This window comes from Sciurus vulgaris (assembly GCF_902686455.1).
Source record: "Sciurus vulgaris genome assembly, chromosome: 4".
Lineage (NCBI taxonomy): Eukaryota > Metazoa > Chordata > Mammalia > Rodentia > Sciuridae > Sciurus > Sciurus vulgaris.
This window is the reverse complement of record NC_136464.1, coordinates 63,673,022-63,697,706: the sequence shown is the minus strand read 5'-3', so window position 1 is coordinate 63,697,706 and position 24,685 is coordinate 63,673,022. Positions and strand designations below refer to the sequence as shown.

General features: G+C 33.7%; 1 protein-coding gene across 14 annotated transcripts in view; it reads right to left on the bottom strand.

Annotated features, from left to right (window-relative positions):
* The window catches only part of JMJD1C (jumonji domain containing 1C), a 355,043-nt gene that overhangs the window by 111,490 nt on the left and 218,868 nt on the right, over positions 1-24,685 (bottom strand). For 10 of the 14 annotated variants that reach the window (XM_079136384.1, XM_079136380.1, XM_079136379.1 and 7 more), the window contains one exon: positions 14,144-14,257. Coding sequence is in view for 7 of the 14 variants with exons in the window: in XM_079136380.1 (XP_078992506.1) it covers positions 14,144-14,257 (114 nt within the window). In the remaining 7 variants the exon portion in view is untranslated. Of the gene's footprint in view, positions 1-14,143; positions 14,258-18,228; positions 19,100-24,685 lie in introns of those variants that run through there. The other 4 variants (XM_079136382.1, XM_079136385.1, XM_079136374.1 and 1 more) reach the window with 2 other exon arrangements.

The following is a 24,685-nucleotide window of genomic DNA, read 5'->3' as shown; positions in this document are numbered from 1 at the left end:
TCCAGGTTTCATTTACATAAAACTTATTGTCTTTTAATGCACTAAATAGTTTAATTTATTCTCTTTTCTCACTAAAGGTAAGCTATATAAGGAAAGAGAAAATCTGTTTTGTTTTGCTCATGGTTGTATCCTAAACCCTAGAATAGTAACTGGGCAATGCAGATACCCAAGAAATATTGTAAAATAGTAGACTAGGAAAAAGGGACACAACTTTGCGACAAGAGTAAAGGAAGTAAGAAAAGGAAGAAAAATAGGTATAAGAACAGGAAGTTAAGGGGGTTCCTGCTTGTAACCTCAATTTCCTCTGTGCAGCAAGAGAAAGGTCATTTACTAAGAGAAAAGGAGGAAATTTGGTACAGCAGTGATAATTTGGAATGACTGCTTTACAAAATATAAGTTTTGAAGGGAAATCAAAAAAAGTGCCAAATGATACTAAGGGTTCAGATGAGACTGGACACAATAAACAATGTTACCAAAAATACATGAGTGTAATTTTCTCCTTCAGTATTTAGGGCATGGTTGTCCAAGAGAATCCTCTGCAATAAAAATGTTATATGTTTGGACCTTCCCACGTATAACTATGTAGACACTTGAAATAGTTAGAATGTTTGAGGTATTGATTTTTTAAATTTAGTTTTACCTAATTTAAATTTAGATAGCACATGTAATCAGCAGTTACCAATAAAGGAAAGTAGATATCATGAGACAGACATTATGTACCTATTTTGTAGATGATAAATAAAGACTTTAGCTGGTTAAGTGGCTACATGCCTTTCCCAGCATTACAGATAATTGGGATCTGAGTTGGACTACTACTAATTCTATTGCTAATTTCTGATATTTAAATAAACCACTGCCACCCCCAAAAGAGCCAATATCTCCTGAGAAAATAAATTTCATATGTAGAAGTATGTATTTGAATAAATATTTATCTTTAAATAAAATCAATAAAATTTGGCCAACTTATTCTACAATCACACAAATATGGTGTGCTGACTTTGGTTCTTCTCTCTATATTTTAAATTTTAATTTGTATCTAAGTTTAATAATATTAATATAAGCCAGACACCCTGAAGTCCTTGGAGATCTGGGGGCGGGGGGGGGGGGGAGCAGAAGAAAGAACTACCCAAGTTGTACCCCTGTCCAAATTAAATTCAGAATAAATTCAAGTACTGATATGTATAGTTATACCTATTTATGAAACCAGGCAAAATGAGATACACCTTGGAAGTGATTAAGACCAAACAAACAAACAAAAAACAAAGAAAAAAAATACACCACATCAGTGGTTTGAAGTTTTTCTATATGGTGCTGGTGGTATATACAGCTAGTTAACCACTTTCTTTCTCTTGTTTGGCCAGAGCAGAGCTTTACAACCCAACACTAACAATATGCCAGTAGATACTATCCATAATTCAAGTTTTTCTGAAATAAATGCAAATAAACATTAAGAACATTTTCCAAAACTGGACTTTAAGCATTTGAAGTAAGTGCTATTGAAGTTGAAGGTTAGGGATTCTCAACAGGGAAAGTCTATGAAAGTACTTCCAAATCTGAAAAACTTTGAAAGGCAAAACACTTGTGTCCTCAAGCATTTTGCATAGGGGTGACTGTATCTAATGGAATTTAATGCCCTTACAGAAGTAGATGTGAGCCAGATGTGGTGGGCACATGCCTGTACTTCCCAGTGATTCATGAGGCTGAGACAGAATTCCAAGTTTAAGCTAATAATAAATACATAAATAGGGCTGGGGATGTAACTCAGTGGTAAAGCGCCACTGGGTTCAATTCCCAGTACCCACTTCCCCACACACACAAAAAATAGATGTGAGAGATATAAGTCACAAACCCATCTTTCTGTGGAGTTTTAGGCATTGTGTTTTGCAACTCCACATGGTAGATTAAATCTTCAAGTCCTTTAAGAGTGAAGAGTTTATATTTGGGGTGAGACTTGACATATCCAGATTTTTATTCATTCCCATTATACAGATTCTGTATTTCTCAAAATGGCTTTTCCATAAATGGCAAGGGAGAGAAGCACTGTTATTTATGAATTAGATGTATTTATAGTACTGGATTCCTAGGCAAATAACATATGAAAGAGCACTGGATTTAAAAAAAAATTCTTAATATTTCACATAATCTACACACACACACACACACACACACACACACACACACACACACACACATACACACACACACACTGGGATATATAAGTATCTCTAAGGGCAAATGTGATGGAAACATATACTCATTGATAATTAACAACCTTTATCAAATAACCAGCTTAGATATTACAGAAAATGAGTGATATAAGAATTTTATCTGGAACTAGACTGGATTAGTAAGAGTCATGTGAACAGACAGGTGAAAACATCACAATATCAAGACCTAGAAGAGGAAGCAGAGCTATTATCATTCAAAAACAAAGATAATGGTTCATATTTAGTATGTTGGCAGCACCTGATAGTCCACATAAAAGCTCTGACATCTGTTGACAATTTAAGTTGGCAAGATTGCTTCGAAGCCTTCCAACTTCTCCAGTTGTCTTAATCTATAGCCCAGTGGCTCTATATTAACACTGGTAGAGCACTAGAAATGGTGGCAGGGTCTCGGTGTTCACCCATTAATGAAGGTGAGGAGATACCAAAGGCATTTACTACAATAGAGCCACAACCTACTAACAATACAGGAAAAATCAAATGTCAGTACGACCTGTGGTAGTTCTGCATGAACTAGGACAGGCTTTGCTAGTTATTTGGAGAAGCATCACTCTATAGGCTGCTCACAGAACACTCTACTGAAAAACAATTAGGAGCTTTCCCTTTATCTGTTTTCCTTCTTATTTCTAATAGAACCCTAGTTCTGAGAAAAAATAAAACAAAGAAAAACAGGCAAACATTTGGTATTTTTGCAACAGTTGATTCCACACTGCAAAATACTATGAACAAAATTCTGTTTTAGAACTTAACAGCATATGGTGTTATATTTAGGTCTTTCCTTGACCTAAGAGAGTGAAGTATTTTGTCTTTATATTCACAAGTAGAGGAAAGTGACTGGCACATAAAATAAATGACTATATATTAGCTCAACAATCACATGATCTTTTTCCTAAATCTTGAGTGCAGCAGGACATAGTGGCACACACCTGTAATGCCAATTACTGGGGAGGCTGAGGCAGGAAGATGGCCAAGTTTGAAGCCTGCCTGGGCAACTTAGCAAGATCATATCTCAAAACAGAATTTTAATAAGAGCTAGCTCTATCATTGAGCTACATTCCCTTCTTTGCCTAACACGTGTAATGCCCTGAGTTGAATCCCCTGTATCACCTTAAAAATTTTAAAAAACATTTTCTCTGAATGGCAGATCTATAGACCAATTGCTTCTAAAACAGGAGTTATACATAAAGATTGATCCAGTGATTCTAACAATCATTTGAACCAATTATGCAGTTGAGGGAAAAAATAAAAAAATAAAAATCAGTCAGACATGGTAATGCATGCCTGTAATCCCAGCAACTCAGAAGAGTTAGGCAGGAGGATCTCAAGTTTGAGGCCAGTCTCAGCAATTTAGTGAGGCCCTAAGATACTTAATGAGTCCCTGTCTCAAAATAAAAAAATACTCCTCCTCAAAAGAGAGTGATATCTCAAGTAATCAAAACGGTATACTGGTATAAAGACAGATACACAGGTCAAGGGAACAGAAAAGTACAGAAATAAAATATAGCATGAATGACCAGTCAACTGATTTTCAACAAGAGTGCAAAGACCACTCAATGTGAAAGAGACAATCTTTTCAACAAATCAACAAATGGTGCTGAGAAAAGAGCATATTCACATTGACTTATACCACATATTAGACAATTAACTCAAAACGAATCAAAGTCCTAAAAGTAAGAACTAAAACTACAAATAAGACTCTTAGGGGGAAAAAAAAAAAAAACGGGAAAATCTTCATGACATTGAGTTTGTATTAATTTCTTGGATATGATATTAAAATCAGAGACAATAAAAGAAAAAATAAATTAGATATCAAGATCAGAAACATGTACTCAAAGACAATCCATAGAATGGGAGCAAATACTTGCAAAACATGTATCTAATAAAAGACTGATACCTACTACATATAAAATACTCCTAAAACTGTTCAACAACAAAGAAAAACACCCCAAAATTTAAAAATGGGAAAAGGAATTGAATGAACATCTTTTATTCAGATGATATACAGATGATCAATAAATCTGAAAACAGGTTTATCATTAATCATCAGAGGAATGCAACTCAAAACTACAGTGATATAGCTCTATATACATAATAATCTATGAGCATAATAATCATTAAAAAACCGAAAAGAGAGAAAAAAAAAATGTTGGTGCAGATGTGGAAGAAAATGGAACCCTGTATACTATTGATGGGAACAAAAACTGGCATATAGCAACCATAGAAAACACTTTCGCTCCTAGGTATATATAGAAACCAAATGAAAGGAAGGTCTCATTATACACCGATGTTCATAGCAGCATCATTCACTTCACAATAGTCAAAAGATGGAAGACCTTGTATCCACTAGCACATGAAGAAAATACAGTATATACATACAATGGAACATTATTCAATTACAAAACCAAATGAAATTCTAACACATGCTTTAACATCACTGAAACTTGAAAACATTATGCTACTGTTAAGCTGGTTACAAAAAGACAAATACTCCATTTCTCTTATGTGAGATACCTAGCACAGGCAAATTCACACAAAAAGTACAATACAGGTTACTGGGGATCAGTGAAGGTGGAATTGCAAAATGGGGAAATACTGTTTAGTGATAAGTTTCTATTTTGGATGATGAAAAGTTCTGGAAATGGATAGTGGTAAAAGTTATACAACATATTCCACTGTACCAAAGCGAATGCACTTTAAAGACACTGAATTTTATGCTTAAATTTAATATGTTAAGTTTTATTGTTTGCCTTTTTTTAACAAATGCTCAGTATTTCTCTGTACTAAGGACACATCAAACAGCCCAGTCACGTGGCCTACACTATTAAAAATGGTTAAAAGTTGCCTCTATCACCACTATACCTTCAAAAGAAGAAGGTAAAGTTCATGTTTTCATAAATGGACCAACCATACAATATGCACTCCGCTTCCTGACTTCAAGTATCTGCTACTCGTTGTATTTTGCCTATACACATTTATATTTTTCTTCATATTTACCCCACTAGATTACAGGTTGTAGAAGACAACAAAATATTTATACTCCTGATTTTAATACACCAGACCCTCAAATATACAAATAAACAGCGTCTAACCCACATTAGTTATTGATTAAAGGCTAGTACTGTTTTGCCTTTAGTCTGGAGTCTGAGAGGATGTGGATTTTAGAGATTATCCTTTTGGCTAGACAGGACTCCATTTTAAACTTTTATTTTTCAATTTTAACTTTGAGGAAATCTAGGTCCTCAGAGTACTTATGTGCATAAAAAAGAAAAACGGCTGGGAAAAAAAAAAAAAAAACAGGGAGACTGAAAAAAATCTTAAATCTATTAAGATTCTCTGCTTGGGAAACAACTCAATCAGAAAATAATGCACAGATTTGGAGTACAGCCTGATGCAAGTGTGTGGAAAGTAAGGGAAAATGTATTGACAATAAAATTAAGAAAAATACTTTTAACTTTTATATTTAGAAAAAAAGTCAACTATAAGAAAAATAAAGAGCCAAAAGAAAGAGAATAATATGCAAATAAGAGACTTAACATTTGATGGCTCACAAAGGCAAGGTGGCACTTTAAAGTTTTCAGTTTAGGCTCTGTTTCTTGCTTCTACTAAGCTGTGTGAATCCAGGCACTATTGCACAACACTTCCTTAAACCTCATTCTCTCTGCCTTCTTTTCTCTCCTTTTCAGCCTTTCATTCCCCCTAAACTATCTCTAGCAAAAATGAGGTATTAGATCTAAAAGGACTTGAAAAAGGGTAGGTAAGGTGGGAATTAACATTGAGTCATTGAGGCCACATAAAAACTAGTATTATGGGAAGGAAAATCAAGAAGAAGAAGAAGCCTGTCTAAAGAAAGGAGACAGGGGAAAGGAGAAAAAGATATGTGACTTGAGTTCCTGACTTTCTAGTTCCCAATTACAGTCTAATTAAGGTTCAGCCTTACTTTCTTGCTATGAATGTACCATGATATTGCTTGCAGTATGGTTACAGTATCTATCCTTTTAAAAATTTAACTGACTATAAGGGGGTTTCTATTTCTATCTTCTCATTTGTAAGTTAGGTTTCAGAGAATTGTATAGATTAAATAAATTAACATGTGAAACTGACAACATTATGCAAACATAAAACAATAAATGTTTTACCCATAGGCTATTATAATGATAATAAACATGAGAATATTTTGGGAATTATCAAATTTAAAAATATAAAATATTAACATTACACATTAATTTTGAAATTGAAAGTAACACGGTCATTTAGTAAAGACTTGCAATTGGGAAAATAAATATTATCATCCTATTGTGACTGGCAAAAAGAAAACTAGAAAATTTTTCTTAACAGTAACCAGTAATGGCTCAGAATCTCTGGAATCCAATTTCTACAAGCATGATTTCACATACTTTAAATTCTTAACAGCAGCCACCAAAAATTAAAAAGACTCTGGCAGATTTTTCAGCATATGATCACAGCAGATTTGGGACCAAGAGAGAACTATGGCAGTGACTTATAAATTTTTTTGATCTGAGTATTGCAGAATAGCTCATACTCAAGCCAATTTTCAGTCAAAATAACATGTTCCTGCACTCCATGGACACATTTTCAACACATCAGGTTTTGCAACAAATTTTTACAAAGAACTCCTTTTTCAATGGCAGTAGACATGCACTGGAGGAAATCAAATACCCAACTTAAGTAAGCATGTTTTATAATTATTTTGAAATTACAGTTATATAAAATTAGGTAGAAATTATATTAGAAGAAGTATTTTAAAAGAATATAAAGCAAAATTATTGAATATTAAAACGTGATGTACCAACTCTAAGTTAAAAACAAAAAGACAAATAAGTAAGTCTAATGATTCTATTTTAGCTGCTGGTTCTCTTTCTCTTGTTGTCCATGCTACTATCCAGGCTTCAGCTTGGCTCTACTGTTGCAAGCTGTCACTTTTGACTAGAAATGGGATAAGGCCAAGCAAGCACTACACAATAGCTGCTTCCTGCACTGGCCTCATCTGGACCACCCCCAGTAATAGCTGCCCAGGGACGCTAATTCTACCAAGCCAATGATCTATCAGTAGTCAGTTCATAGTCACAGTCATGGTCCTGTGTTTTTCACATTCTTGGCCCAATGTATATGCAACAAAATCATTCTCACTTTACTTATTTCAACAAGGCACCTCTAAATTTCATTCAAATGCTAATGTGAAAAGTGAAACAGAAAAGGGAGATGTATGTGAAAACTCAGGGAATAATTGGGAATGTGAACAACTTCTGTCAAAATGTAACTCAGTAATGAACATAGAAAAACAGAATAATCCTGGTCTTCCAAATTTATAGAACATTTGGTGGGGGGTGAGGGGGGGCAGGGATCAAACCCAGGGGGCTTAACCACCGAGCCACATCCCCAGCCCTTTTTTATATTTTATTTACAGGCAGGGTTTCACTCAGTTGTTTATAGAGTCTCCCTAAATTGGTAAGACTGGCTTTGAACTCACAGTCCTCCTGCCTTGGCCTCCTGAGCCACTGGGATTAAAGGCCTATGCCAGCCCAGCTAGAATTTTTGATTTTTATCTGGCACATCCTAACTCAGAAGTTCTCACATTTCAAATAAACCAAGTTTTAGGGTGAATTGTCTCTATTTCAGAGACTAAAATAATTAGGACTTAAACTGATAGGTTAATATTGGTCAAAATGGATGTTTTCCCACCTTAAGCAAGTTCACAGAATTAAAAGTAGAAGGGTGGAATTGTCAAAGGTCACTTAATCAAACTATTTCATTCAATGCTCAGAGGTTTTCCAATCCATAATAATACCTCCACAAAACCTGTCTCAACAGCCAAACTATGACAAATCTTTCTATATCTTATCACTAATACTTTTTTGAGATTAAAAGTAAACAGCAGCAAGTGAAGCTTGATTTTCCCTGTGGAAAAAAAGGTATTCCATAGTCATCTTTTCTAATACCATTTCCTTAAAATAATAGTTTAAGAAGTCAGCATCCTGTAATCCCAGTGATTTGGAAGGCTGAGGCAGGAGGATCTCAAGTTGAAGACCAGTCTTAGAACTAAGGGAGACCCTATCTCAAAATAAAAAATAAAAAGGGCTGGGGATGTGTTTAAACACCCCTCATGCCAAAAAAAAAAAAAAAAAAAAAAAAAAAAGTCACTGTGGGAGAAGAAGAAGAAGAAAATACTACAAAAATTAAGATCTGTTATACATTGACAATAGGTTGTACTGTCATCTGAAAAGGTTTATCTAGCACCAGCTGCAGAAAGAATGGTAAGGGTTTTAGAGAAGACCAGTAAGACTGATAAAAAAGAACGAGGCAGACAGGGGCCCACTTATGTCCAGTGAGTATGTGAATGGGAGCAAGAAAAATGAGTTACAAAAAAGGCTTAAAACACCATTTATGTTAAAAAAAAAAAAAAGGGGGGGGTAACCTATTAAGCAGTATCTAGATCATAACTCTTTTTTTTTTTTTTTTCAATGCTGGGGATTGAACCCAGGGCCTTGTGCTTGTGAGGCAAGCACTCTACCAACTGAGCTATATTCCCAGCCCTAGATCATGACTCTTTAATATATCATTTCAATTAATCTTGATAACAACACTAAGGTAGATGGTATTCTTATAGATGAGAAAATCATTTATTTACAAAAAAATTTAGGCATTCCTAACGTCGCATAGCTAACAAATGGCAAAACTACGACTGAAACCACATTTGCCAGAAACGACTTCAAAATGCATACTTTTGTCAGACATGGTGGCATATTCCTGTAATCCTAGCAACTCAGGAGTCTAAGGCAGGAAGATAGCAAATTCAAGACCAACTTCAGCAACTTAGCACCTGGGGAAAAGGGAAACTAACACAAATAAACAAACTCCACAAATTAAAAAAACCTGGGGACTTGGGGATATGTACCTCAGCGGTAAAGTGCCCCTCAGTGTGATCCCATACCTTTTCCTTATTTATCTCATATGTATCTAATAAGATATCTATTACTCTAAAAGTCTATGGTTCTCTAAATATACTTCCTTATCACTGATTATGCTGTCCCTCTTGCAAATGTCTGCATTACTCCACTCTCTTCCATTTCCATTATTCATTACTCATTATTTCCATTATAGGAGGTTTTACCTCCTTCATGAGATTTCTTTCACCATTTTGATCTCTACTGACATTTTGCATTTGAAGTCATCATTATGCATTTTTGGCTCCTACATCTACTTCAAGGAAAATTTAAAGATAAATAAATAAATAAATGTATAAATCTTGTTATAGATAGTGAATTCCTTGAAAATAAAATCAAGACTTTTAGCCATGACTGTTAATGTGTTCTTGTAATCCCAGTTACTGAAAAGGCTGAGGTAGAAAGATACAGTCCAGGAGTTTGAGTCTAGCCTATGCAACACAGTGGAGATCCTATTTCAAAGAAAGAAAGAAAGAAAGAAATACAATAAAATTACTTTGTTTTAAAAATGGTAAAGCAACTAGTAGGGTGTAATGAATAGGGGAACCTCAACATTTAAATAACTGTTAAATGAATGAAGTTTATCTGGAAGTTTCTAAAACCAGACATTTCAAAATTTTAAGGTAAGTTAAAGGCAGAATCTAAGCACATAATTTCAATTCAAAGACTCTGAGGAAAAGTTAGGTGAGGCAATTATCCAACCTCTGCACTGACCTTTATGCTTTCCCCACCTCCCTCCCTATAACACACGTACTCTTCCTTGATGGAGGAGGGGATAAGTTTCTATATGCTAATATGAAACGTACTTCCAGAGATTCTTACAAATTCATATAAAACATGTCTTTCACTGCCAAGTTCAGTCATCTCTGCTTAAAACAAAATCTTTGAAAAAAAAAGTGTTGGGTAGTTTTGGGATATTAAAAAAATTACAGTACTGGTAAAACTAATGGTGGAAGAGTAGTAGCATGACACCAGAAAGAGCACAAATTTGAGGTTAAGTCTAGCTTTAGGATGGCTCAACCTTATTCCAGGGAAAATCCCTTAGTACTACAATGACTTAAAAATCCATAGTGATAAAAATGGACATCCTCCATCGATCTCTTATGGTTTTTACTAGTGTCCTTTATATTATTGCTTTATTACATTTAAAAGCAAAGAGCAATATGATCCCTAGAAAATACTAGACTAACAAACCAGACCAAACGAGAGTAAGTGATACGAGTCATATACAACTTTCAGGTAAGAATCTCTTCTATATCCTCTATGAAGCAACCAACCTGAAAAGTGCAGGCGTCTGCATGGCCAATAGCCAAATGCAGGACAAGCTGATTTCAAAATCATGCTAAAAGTTGAATGTTATATGTCTTTATCAATCTTTTAAATTTAATCAAAAGCACAATCCACTTTAATAAAGTTTTTTGACCTCTGTAATCGTATTCCAAAGTAAAGTAACAATACTACTGTAACAAAAAAAAAGTTATAAAACGCATCTTTAAGAAGCAAAAATTTGTTTTCTTTCTTCCCAGCCAGCTGGGTGGCGGGGGAGGGGAAACAACACTAGTAGAATCTGCAGAGTTCCCTCCTACTTCCTCTCTTTTTCCCTCCCCCCTCTGCTTCAAAGAAAGTTAACTGCAACTAGGCATGATCAGGAAAACTAAAAGGAGGAAGCAGAAACTTATTTGTGTGCACAGGGAAGGAAAAAACACAACAATACCATGGTGTGGGCTGAGAATGTAGTTAAGTGGTAAAGCATTCACCTAACAAGCACAAGGTCCTGGGTTAGATCCCCAGTACCACCAAACAGCAGCAGCAGCAGCAACAAAAACCAAAAATACAAAATAAAAACCATGGTTGTTGCTTCAGTGATCTAATTAATATGCATTCATCATACTGTTTTAAGATGCTGGTTGAACTTTTTTGTCAGTAAATTTTCTTCCCATAATATTGAAAATTATGATCTCTAATGGCTGCCCTGGAATACTCAACCGAATGTCAACTAAAAATCTGATCAGATCAAATAATTTAACACATGCAATCTGATATTCTGTGCACTAAAGTCATTAAGATAGAAAGAGGTAGGATTCAAACCAATTACTTAAGAGTGAAAGGACTTGTATTATTAATCCTGAGTCATCGGTTTCCTAACCATTTCCTTATACACATACACTACATATACAGATCATCATTCTGATCTAATTTAAAAAGGGGCTAGAAAGGGAATATATGGAAACAGAATAAAACGTTGAGAACTCAGGGAGAAAGGTGGTAGATGGGAATTATCACTGTAAAAACATTTAATTAGATTCATAGCAAAGTATTATTTCTGGGAAATTTTTAAACAAAATATGTTCTTATCACACTCGGTCCAGAATGCTAACCATTACACCATAGAACATATTAAATACTTATCACTTTAGACTAACAAACACATACACAAAAGCCATTTCTAAAGAAAAGATTTCTCTCCTCCCACTTAAGAGGTTTATAAAGGATAATCAGAATACTGACTAAACAGAAACTGCATCATGAAATTTAAAAAGTGAGAAAAACTGGGGCAATAATTAGAAAGTTTGTTCTACTGTACCTAAGTTCCCTTTGACCTATACAAGGTAACCCTTTCAGGTTGAGATAGATCAAGGCAATATTTACAAAATCTATGCCAATGAAAGCTGCCATGTTTAAGACGCCAAGGAATTTAATGTACTGCTTGGACAACTGGTTAGAGGAAAGGCATTCCAGAACAAAGACTCTTCAACTGCATGAACTCTAAAAATTTGTTCCTTCTCCTAGAACAAATGAATGAGTAAATAAATTTGAAAAACTAAACTGAGTCATATTTGGCCTCCATTGCAAATATTCATTCATAATGCTAAAACAGGAATCTATATCTTTTATAAATGGAAAAAATGCTTTGGTATTTTTAACATTATTAAAAAAACAAACGAACCAACCCAGATACAAAGATGAAAATGTTTACAGAAAAACACTCAAAAACCATTAGTTACTACACACGTTTATAAAAAATTCTAAAAATCAAGTATTGCTAAGGTTATTTCCTTGTGAATCCACCTTTTTTTAGGAAGCACAAAATGATTAAAATGTCAAGTGAGGGTACAGATCACTTGTAAAGCACTTGCAGAGTATGAAGAGTCCCTGAGTTTGATCCCCAGCACCAAAGTGAAGCCCTTCCCTTTGGGAAGATACAATGTCAGAGGTTGATTTGAAGATTCTACTAGAACCAAAGTCTAAATAACTTATGAACAAAGACAATTCACCAAATCACTTAAGACTTTACCTCTTAGGACTTAATTATTTTTAAAACGAAAGAATTACCACAATCTTCAGGTTTTGAAATGATAGGGAAAAAATGCCGGGTTAGCACATTATTTTAATCATAATTTTAATAAACATGTTGTAGAGTTTTAGGCCACCTGGCAAGAGTTTATTTTTAAAAGTAATTTCTACATAATTATTTCACTTCTCTAAATCAAATCCAAGCTGAAACTTCCTTCCACAGTGATGATAACGCAACCACAGAATTAAAAAATTGAATTGGAAGGTCCCTTTGATTTCACTTTGACTTTTAGAAATGAAACAAATGATAGTAAGGCTTATAATACACTAAATGGCATCCATAAAAACAAAATAAAACCCAAGGGAAAAGCTCCCATAACTCCACTGTAAGCTGGGACTTCGCTATGGATTTTTAATATAATTATAAGCAAAGAACAAAAGCTTAATAGCCCCCCCCCAAAAAAAGGCCATTTAAAGAAAAATAACACGAAAATACAAAAGTATAGTTATGTAGATTTCAAATTAGAAAATAACATGTACACAAAGAACCATCATCTCACTTTGTTAAACCTGACAGAACTACTTTAATTCTCTAAGTATAACTCCAGCACAACAAATCACTGCTCATTAACTCAAGCCCTTGTTCTTTCCATGGACAATGGCTCTATATTTTATTTTTTGAAAAATAGTTAACTAGTATGAAATGAAATTGGATTATTAATGTTCCACTCTTTAGGGAAAAAAGAGTTGAACTAGTGCTACTTTAAACATTTAGGTAAAAGGAAACATATTTAAACCAATTTAAAGTCCAAATGTACAAAGAAAATTCTGTTTTTTACCACTATCTTCAAACATTAACAAGGACTTTACTAAAAATTTTTTAAAACATTTAGGTTAATGCTTTTAATTTAGGGCTGCAGTTGTAGCTCAGTGGTAGAGCACTCACCTAGCGTGTAAGGACCTTGGGTTTGATTCCTAGCACCACTATATAAACAAATAAATAAATCTAATAGTCTACTAGAAAATATTTTCCAATTAAATGTATTATATTTAAGCTATTAAATTACTCAATTAATGCTAATCTGAAGGAAAATTACCCCTTAAAAAGAAAACAGACTGCTCTTATGTTAAACTGGTATGTATGCACATAGTAAACACTGATGCCACTAAATTACATTAACAAACCTAATTCTTAACCTTTAAAGTTGGAGACAAACATAATTTATACTAATATCACACCAGCTACTTTCTATGATTATTTAGAAAGTCAAAGGTTATTTTGTTCATTTCTTTATTCCCAGCTACAGACAGAAGGCTGTGTGGTTCACAGTAGATTCTCACTATATATTTCTTGACTGAGTAAATCATTTACGTATAATCAAAATTTACTGAATACCTGGAGCTCCTTGTACACTTAAGATGTTAGCTGGAACTTAGTATTTAAAAATATTTGGACATGATAGGGCTGCAGCTCAGTGGCAGAGTGCTTGCCTAGCACATGTGAGGCACTGGGTTTGATCCTTATTAGCACCACATAAAAATAAACAAATGAAATAAAGGCATTCTGTCCATCTATAACTACAAAAAATTATTTTTAAAAATCTGAATATGAATGAAGTTAAATCAACAGTTAACTTTTAAAATAAATCTAAAATTTCTTACCTGGTACAGTTGAAAGGCACTATCTTCTGTTAAAAAATCCAGTTGTTTATCTATAAGGAATTCTACTGCAGTTACTGAACTGGGTATACTTTTTTCAACCAGGGGTTTGAAAGTCTGTCAAAAGAAAAATAAGTTTCTAATGGTTATTTTCTAAATTGTATCCTCAAAATGTGGCACAATAATCACACAATGTATTAGTGTCATTAACACATGGTATAACCTAAAGTAATGCTTTTTTCCATACACTAAGAAATTAAGTTTTTGAAAAAGAAATGAAGTGTAACTACATGGAATATGAAAAAATTACATATTAAGCTCATTTTCCTACTTTTAAAAAGATCAATTGAGTATGCAGGTGTATGAAAAATTTTAATATTAAAAGAGAAATTGCTTTTTGAAAAAGAAGCATATTTACCCTTTTTCTAAACTATGAGTATTATTCTTTATAAAACAGTAATAATTTCAAATTTATATTTTTCTAGCTTATTCACATAGAGATTTTTAAAGGACCAAAAAGCATCTGTTCTTTTAATCTTACCCCTTCCCCCCAAACACAAATAAAAATCCAGTTACTTCACTGAGAATAGCATGGAGGGTAGGGAGAAGTAAGAAAAACAAGGAAAAACCTATCTGGCAGTGCAGTTTCTTCCTATTTTCAATACTTTTTAAAAAAGTGATTCCAAAGGTCATGTGATTCTTTCAAAGACATGTCTTTTTATTTATATAAAGAATTTTATTCATATCTTGGAGTGGGGATGGGAGGGAGGCAGAAGAAGAAAAAATTAATATCAAATATTTTTATTTAAGATTACATTCACTTTCATAGTAAAGGTGAATAAAAACCAAGTCTACATCAAGGTACTATTTTAACAATTCAAAAATAAAAATTCCATCATTTAGAAACAACAGCTTTACTATAAAATAATCAAAATTTAGAAACCAGAATGAATCAACTCAGCTTCTAAATTACCTATATCACAGAAGAAATGCTTCTCACTACAAGGCAACTTGTATGACCACTTCAACACAAAACAAAAAGCTTCTAACATGGACAGTAAAAATCCCCAGGAGTTCTGAAGCCATTGTGTTTGCCGCTTATCATGTGTCTTAAAGAAATACAATATCTTGTTAATCACCAGTAATAAACATACTCTAGGAAAAACTTCAAGATTTTCAGTTTGGAATGACTCTTAAGGAGTAAATTTTTACATTTAAGAAATTCCTAAAAGAATTTGCAGTATGATTACAATTGTTTTGATGAGTTAAAAATACATGAGAATAAACAAGTATTTTAAACATGTCTTCTTTTCACACTATCTACAAAATAAGTTACTTAACATCTTTACTTAATTGAAATAACAGGGAAACAATTTTCAGGGCTGAGGGCACAGCTCAAAGATAGAACATGCGCTTATTAGAATAAGCAAGGCCCTAGGTTCCATCCACAGACAGTTCCCCACTGCTGACGACAGGCGGGCAGGCAGGTTTGGGGGGATGGGACCCAGAAGCCCAAACCTCTTACAGAGTCACTTATTTTAAATATTAATGATTATAAAATCTATTCACAGCAACGTCCTTTCTTCCTATGTCCTAACCTTTTCTACATAATTATGAGAAGTATTTTATTTGGGGAGAAATTATATTTTCAAAATTAAAATGCCCACATTATTTAGCTATTTTCAGCTACTGCTGTCATCTAATATTTTCCATTTGCCAGGACTAAATTCCAAAAATTATCATTTTTATAAAATCCCATTCATTTTTTGACTGATGAAGTGACATAAGTTTTTAAGAACTCCAGAGTACTTTCATTAGACTTAAAAAAATTTTAGACCACTATGTGATCGATTCATATGAAATAATATAAAGAGATGTTACAATCTCTACTATGAAAAATGTTTTTTCATCTTATATTTGTCAGTTTAGTTTTTAGTAAACTAGAAAACACTGGCATCTTCTCAAGAGGACTTTTAATCTTTGAACATTATCATATGTTCTTTTTCTTTTCGAACAGTATCATGTCAGGTCAACCCAATGAAGGTTAACGAAAAATGGCCCACAAATGATATTAACTAAGTGGCTAAAGACACAATTCAATTAAGAATTTGTCAAAGAAGTAAACTTCAGTCTTGAGTGCCTCTTTCCAAAGCAAACAATACAGGTGGTTTGCATTTCCTATAAGAGTTATTTTATAATATGAAAAACATTCTGAAGAGAACCTCTAAGAGCTCTCCTTTTGAAGGCAGGTTAGAGTTTTAAGGATAAATTTCAAGAAGTCAATGTAAATTGCTCTCAGTTAATTAGGAAAAAAAAAAAGGTTCAGATTCTAGGTTAAACTAATTTCCCAACTTTTAAGGTATTTAATTGAAAGCCACTGTAAAAGTTTGCTACCAGAGGGGTAAAAATACTAATTTACAACAATAAAATTTGAGTACTCTTAAGGCATTGATCTATGTCTGATATGTGAGAACTTATAATCTACAAAAGGAGGTCCAAAGTATATTATGCTTCTTACATAGGAAATAAATAAGCCATGAGCTGTCAATGTTAAAACGGAATTATATTTAAAGAAGTATGTTCTTATCAGTATCAATAAACAAATTTATAGTAATTGTTGAAATATTTCAATATGTAGTAAGTGAATAAATTTGTGTGACCCCACTTTGTGGAAACACCATGTAGTTTAATGCAAACATGATTTACCATGTAGTTTTAAAAAACTGCTTTCTTAAATTGACAAAGCAACAATGAAACTAACCAGTGTTAATTTTTGTACCCAAGTTTAACATTTCAGATACAATATTAGCATGAAAATAAAAATGCACACATTTAAATATAAGCAAATGGATCCTACAGCTTTTGATGACTGTAGTAAATATTTCATGGATCTAGATGCACTGGAATGTAAAGAAACTAGAACTCATGCATAACTAATTTAAGGCTCTAAAGATATCATTCTAAGAGGAACTTCCACAGCCTTAGGGGAAGCAATGAGCTACCATCTGATGAAACGCAGAGTAGAATATGGCCCTAATCACAAAAGACTTATTCAAATGCTAAAAGTCTTTGAAAACCGAAATGAAAATTACTAAAAACTGAACATTTATTTGAAACAAAACACTTTTTCAATTTCATTAATAGATTGAGTTCTTTAAAGGTCATTCGTCAGTGTTAACCATGCTTTTAAAAAATAGTCTAAAGGCTAAAGAAATATAGATAAGAGCCCACATTTCCAGTAGGGCCTACCACACTATAGGAAGAATGCTTAGAACAACTGTATCCTGTTTGGGGATCCATGCTGCACCACATTCCATTCACATGAGGAAGAAGTGAACAGATGAGCACTCCCCGAAAAACATTTTTAAAATAAATCAGCTACAGCTCTCAAATACAACTCAGCTGCTTAAACAAACCGTGTTAAGACTCACCATTTAACAGGAAATTCACAGAGCTTTTATCTGCAGTCTGCATTTCTAACTATCTCCAATTAACATTTAACAATTCCTTTTCCAAGTTAAAAAAAAAAAAACAGGTTTATTAACTACAAAAATACTGATATGAACCTCAACAAAGATAAATATTGAAGCAGCAAACAATATCTAGGCAAAATTTTATAAGCCAAGGTTTAGCCCACCAAAAAAAAAAAAAAAAAGACCGGAGTGACTAGAGAGAACAAAGTCCAAATTCCCACCCAAGCAGGTCTATTGAAAAACACCAATGTTAGAAAACAAGTTTGGGGGTGGGGAAGGGAATATACCACCACCACAAAGAAAAAAGAAAAAGAAAAAAAAAAAAAGAAACCCACAAAACAAAAACCTACTTCCCTTAAAATTACAGTCTAATTTAAAACACTTCTGCCATAATATTTCAAACAATTAAACTCCAGTTTTAATCTTTTTCATTGTTACTAAATTACTAGGAACACAGTAAATCTATCAACAAATAAGAGTTTCAAAAAAAAAATCTTAAAACTAAGAACGCTGAGGCTAGAACTATAAAAGGCAGTGACCTTAATTCCTAAGGCTGAGAAGCAAAACCAAATGTAAATTAAGACAAAAGAAAGAGGAAGCAGAAAAAACACAAACCGTACTTTGTTCTTGAGAATTTTAAAGTATTTTTAAATCTCAGAAATCCAAGCCAAGGCTGTAAAGGTCAATAAGTATAGCTGCCATTTCATTTTGTTCTCGAGCGGTGTCTTTTTTTTTTTTTTTTTAAATCTATCGTAAATACTTCTTTAGTCTTCAGAAATCACAGGCAAATGGCTCTCAAGCCAAGCATTTCTGAGCTCACTTGCAGCGGCGTCATTGTATAGGAAGAAAAGCCAAGACCAAGAACGAAGCAGGAGCTGTAACCTAACAAGTCTCCGACGAGCAAATGACGATTTTCTGTCTGCTTCGGGCTCAGCCCTGGCAGTGATGAGGATTACAACTCGCTCTTTGTCATCAGCACAGTGGTGTTAACGACTAAGAAATCCTGCAGCTGAAGCACTACTGCATCCGCCGATCTGGGTCAGGATAATTTCTCCCGAGGTCGCTTACATAACCAGTAAGATACTCCAAATAAAGAGAACAGCCATCCATTAGCTACAGAAACCCTTTCCCACTGTACTCTGTCTGCGTGGAAACACACTGCAGTAGCTTCCAACAGTGCAGACACTCAAATGAGAACGAGTACTTGGCTTAGGGCGCACTGAGAGAAGGAAGAGGCGGTGCTCTGTAAACTGTAACTAATCCCCCGTCACAGGTGCTGATGGAGTCACTTCCAGCACGAGTCACATTACTGGTGATTACTCATTTGGCTGCGGCCATAGAGACTGGCTCATAATTTTAACAACAGACAAAGACAGACTAGTGGCGAGACTGAGAGCTCAAGTTTACTGTCTCCTTCATAAAGCAAATGCAAAGTTTTTGCTTTCCAGATTTACCAAGGTGAGAAAAGTGCAGAAAACAAATAATATGTAAATCTCTCTCAGGTTGGCAAAAATAAAGCATAACTTTAAGTCAGAAAAATGATTTTTGGTGAGTTTTGAAGCAAAGATTTTTTTTAGTTTAATTATTTTGCCTTAAAGCTATAAAAGAAAACAAAAACAATTGATAACATTTTTGATGTAACACTCTAGTGAAATCAAAGGACAAAAAAATCTAGGAGTGAATTTAACTAAAAGGAAAACACACTGGTAATATTTATTTTGAAATACTGATGAAGTATTTTCATTACTTATAACAACAATTTAATCAAGATGGTTCACAAATACCTATAGTGTGAAAACCAAGATGTATTTTCTCAATGTTTTGACTATATTCTCAACTTCTATCTAAACTCTATAGAGTTATATTGTCCAATGTGGTAGTGAGTGACTATGAGGCTACAAAGCATATGAAATGTGATTTGTCTGAATTCAGATGTGTGCTATATGTATAAAATACACACTTACTGAAAAAAGCATGTAAGATATTTCATGAATAATTTCATATTGATCACATTTTGAAATAATATTTAGGCTAAATAAAAGTTAAAGTTAATCCCCACTTTTCCATTTTAATGTAAATAATAAAAAAATTAGTGAATTCTTTCTACTGGACAGGGATACTGTAATAGTTATTTCTCACTTTGTGGGAAACTGTGGCAAAGGCTTTTGCCACAAAGTGGGAAATAATATGAGAAGATATGGCTAACTCTAGATATTCAACAAATCAAGCACAAGAGATGGAAACTAGTGTCTGCATGCTAAACATCAGGTGACAGATACTAATTTGTCAGTGTAATTAGGTTTTAAACCTTTACAGCATTCAGTGAAATTTGCCAGTTCTGATTTAGAAAAAGAAAGTTGGCCATTCAGTCAGTCATGCTTCAGTGTTAAGATTCAACTGAAATGTGTTCAGTTTTATTGTAAAATTACACAGAGAAGCAAAGGAAATATATGTATATATTACTGAAATCTTGACAGTAAAATTCTCAATGTAAAAAACAGTTCACCTATTTTTACATATATATGTAGACTTTATTAATTTGTCTCCATGTAGACATATATCAATTTAATCTAAATGTGTCCTGACTTTTTTATACTACATATAGAACCCATTTTATATATTTCACATGTATTACTATCTTTTCAGAGAAAATATCGGGTTAAGTATTGAAAAGAAAGTATTTTCAATTTAGTATATAATGGCCCTGAACTTATAAGTCTCATTTTAAGGATGAAAAGAGATGGGCAATGATCATTCTAAGGATGGGAGTAAAATATCGCTTTATGTAATATAGATGCTGCTAAAATATAACATTTTGTTTTATTTTACAGGAGATGAATGGTGCTAAAATGTAACTTTAGAACAAAGGGTTCAGGTTTTTTTCTTTTTTTTTTTTTTTGATACCAGGATTGAACTCAGGGTGCTTAACCACTGAGCAACATCCCCACCCCTTTTTCATATTTTATTTAGAGACAGGGTCTTGCTGAGTTGCTTAGGGCCTTGCTAAATTGCTGAGACTGGCTTTGAACTTGCAATCCTCCTGCCTCAGCTTCCGAGCCACTGGGATTACAGGCATGTGTCACCACACCCAGCAGAACAAAGTATTTTTAATACTGCTGTCAAATAATGATTAATCACACAAACCATCCTGAAAACTCATTCAGAATCTCTTAATACATGAAATAAAAACATGAAAATGAGAACTATGTCATACAAAAGTTGTCAAGACCCAGATATGGTGGCACATACCTGTAATCCCAGCAATTTGAGAGACTGAGAAGGGAAGATTACAAATTTAAGGCCAGCCTCAGCAATTTAGTGAGGTCCTAAACAACGTGGGGAGACCGCCTCAAAATTAAAAATTAAAAAGGCTTGGGGATATAACTCAGTGGAGTAAAGAGTGCCTGGGTTCAACTGCCAGTAACCACATCCCCCTACCCCCAATAAACAGCAAGAATACTTGGCAGCTTTTTTCTGAGACCCAAACAACAAAGAAACGTCAAATTATAAACTACCAAATTTTAAATACATATAATACCACATTTCTAAAATTTATTGTAAATAAGAGAATAAAATAAAAAGGCCTCTCCACTGCTGTAAAGAAATACTACAGGGCTGGGGTTGTGGCTCAGTGGTGGAGCGCTTGCCTATCAAGTGTGAGGCACTGGGTTCGATTCTCAGCACCACATATAAGTAAATGAATAAAATAAAGGTCCATCAACAACTAAAAATATATTAAAAAACAATACTATAGAGTAATTCTTGATGTACAAGGATGCAGAGGTACTAGTTGATAACAACGAATGCCTTTTCAATATTTAAACTGGGCTTAATTAACATTTTTCAAATATATTAATGTATGTTTCCTATGGTAGTCTGATAATAAATTTCTAACACAAAAATAGTGAAGTAATGATATAGAGGAAATAAAATCAAGCATAAGTTGCTAGATTTTATATTATGTCTCCTTAATTCTCTGTAGTTCTTCCTACTCATTAGGGATGGTGGGGTCAACCTTTCACACAGGAAAAGTACTCATTTGAGAACGGCATTTTTGTCCTTTAATGATTCTTATGGCTTATGCCTTCCCTGTTGGATTAAGGAAGGTTTAAGTGAACAGTTACTGCTATTTTTTCTTTTCTTTTTATATTTTTGGTTGGGAAGTGGGGGGTGGGATAAGAGGCCTTTTTCTGGCAGCAAACCAGGATAGGGGAAGAGGAAACTACTCCAGTTACTGCCCAGAAATACACATCTCTGACTTCCTTCCTTCTTAGCTGGTTTCTAGGTTACAAGCTGAATAAATCAACAGAGGTGAGAAAGTAAACAGAGGCTAAAAGGAAGGCAACACTGGCTATCTGAAGAAAAATCTGTTCCTTTTAATAACGTGAGAACCTTACATGTACGAATAGGCAGTGTGGGTCCATTTATCCTTGACCAGGAAAAGAATAAAGCTCTGGTCTTTATATATATGGAAGCCTAAACAAACAATGGATTTCTTCAATTATACAGACTTAAGGAAAAACTCCCACAAAAACAACAAACAAAACCTTTTGGGGGTGGCGCTAGGGATTGAACCAAGGGCGTCCACACACAAAAATCTCTGTGTTTAATGACCTAGCATTTTTAAAAGACATACAGATAGGAAAAAAATACACAACAGTAGTTAGAATTTGAACCATAAATAGCCTCATAAGAAGGCTGCCTTATTTTTCTGTAAATCCATGAAAATACATAATCCAAACATAAAATTCTTCATCATGGTAATGCCCAAAGGATTAAGTTTTTCACATTAAGGAATCCAAGCAGATCTTTCGTGCAACACCAAGATTGTATAGCAGTTTCACACTTTTAGCAGACTATGAGTTCTACAAATATTTCTTGAAGATATGGGAAAACCTCCCTTCCTTAAGCACATAGCTTACTCATTTAACCAATACGTATGGGATACCTTTTATGTGCAGGACCCTGGTGATATAATGGTGAAGAAAAGACAACCAAATTCCTACCCCTAGTATCCTTTATGGTGTGTGTGTGTGTGTGTGCGTGCGCGCGCGCATGTGTCAGAAAGACAAGATAGATAACAAACCCAGGGACACTTTACCACTGAGCAACATCCCTAGTCCTTCTGAGACAGAGTCTCCCTAAGTTGCCTAGGGAACTTGGAATTCTACTGCCTCAGTCTCTGGGGTAGCTATAATTATAGTTGTGTGCCACCACACCTGGCAAGCTTATGGTGTTTTAGAAGGAAACATACATTAATAGAGCAATTATGCAAATAAAGACAAAATTACAACCCTGCTAGGAACTAAATAACTGGAGAATTATTTACTGTTCCTTTCCTAATATTTTACATTATATTCAAGAAAACTGCTCCAATCATGAGAGGACTTCCAAAAGAATGTGTCATTTTTTAAAACTTTTTAGATATCATGACAAATATTTTAATGGCATATAGGTGCACTAAGAAAAACCACTGTTGATAATTCCAACGTATGTTTAAAAAAAAAAAAAAAACACTTTCCAGTCTGTATTATCAAAAGCATTATGGGTGAATTCTGTGTCCTTTCTTTGACCTTTTCCTTCTACACTTTTGAATACTAACAAGGCAGCTGTTCAATGAGGGGTTTGTCATCTCTATGATTTCTCTTTCAGAATTACCCTGATCAGTCCTCCTTCCCTCATAATACTGAGGTTTTACTACTATTTCTTCGTTACAACTTTGTATGCTATAGCATTAATACAACCTATTCCTTTTCACAAAAAGATTAATAGTCACAAACTGTATTTTAGACCTAAATTTTCACTTTCTTTTACCCGTACTTCATACTGTTACCAATAGAAGCAGTAATACATTATTTCAGAAGAAGATATTTTAAAACTCATTAATATAGTAATCATGCTTAATGATGTTTCCTTTGTTCATATATATAATACTTGATAGTTTTCCTTTATGCCTCTATCAGTTATTTTCTCTTATTTCCTATATGGCCGATAAAAATAAAGATTTGGAACTAAAATCAATTTTAATGTTCATATGAAAAACAAGCAAAAATAAAGTTCTCAAAACAAAAACAAAACAGAAAAAGAGAAAAAAATGATAGAGAATTAGCTATAACAGATACTACAATATATTTCAATGTTCGTGTGACTTCAACAATGTTTTACTAGAATGTGAATATAAAATCATCAATGAACAGTTTACAAAGTTCCAAAATTGACCTAGATAAAAATGAGAATTTAGTATTATAAGGTACAGGTGGATTTTCAAGTCACAGGGTAAATAAATGTGAAAACTGAGTGAAAGAAAAACAGGCTCTTAGAAATATAGAACTTCAGAGGTTAACTTCATTTTTACAAATAAAAGAAATGGACATTTGTAGAGTGTGACCTTTTCTGTCAGAAACTTTGTTTATGGGAACCTTGGGACTATGAGCCAATTCATTGCTGAGTTACTTTTATTTTGTATGGTGTGAAAGAACTGAGCTTTTCCCTCCATGTTTGTTGGCATGAGATTGCAGAGAGCAAAGTGTTTTGCCATCTGCTCTTATATAAAACTTTAAACTTTGGACTTTTAATGGAGGGAAATGACACCTGTCTAAAAGAAACTGCTAAGTCAAAAAGCACAAAGGAAAAGAAGTATGACATGAGAAATTTACATACTTTGTCACTTTCCAGAACAGAAATAAACAAGATTAGGAAAAGAAAGTAATTTGACATAAAGGAGTTGTGTTATTAAAGGAGCTGAGTTATGCTCAGAAAAAACACACTGGGAAAGATAAAACACTAATAAGTAAGATGAAAGGAAAGAAGACCTTAAATCAATGAATATGATCTCACAGTTTTATCTTGAATGAAGTCTTTTTTTTTCCCTCACAAGAATATTGGTTACTGAGATTCAGAATATACATAAATTTTAAGTTACTCAATTTACTTAATACTCTTTCCAAATTTTTACAGTGCCATTATTCTAAATAGCTATCTAACAAATAAATAAGTAAATGAACATGAGTTTTATTATTTATTTTCTGGTAATTCTTAAGTCACTTTCATTTTCTATTATTACAAATAATAG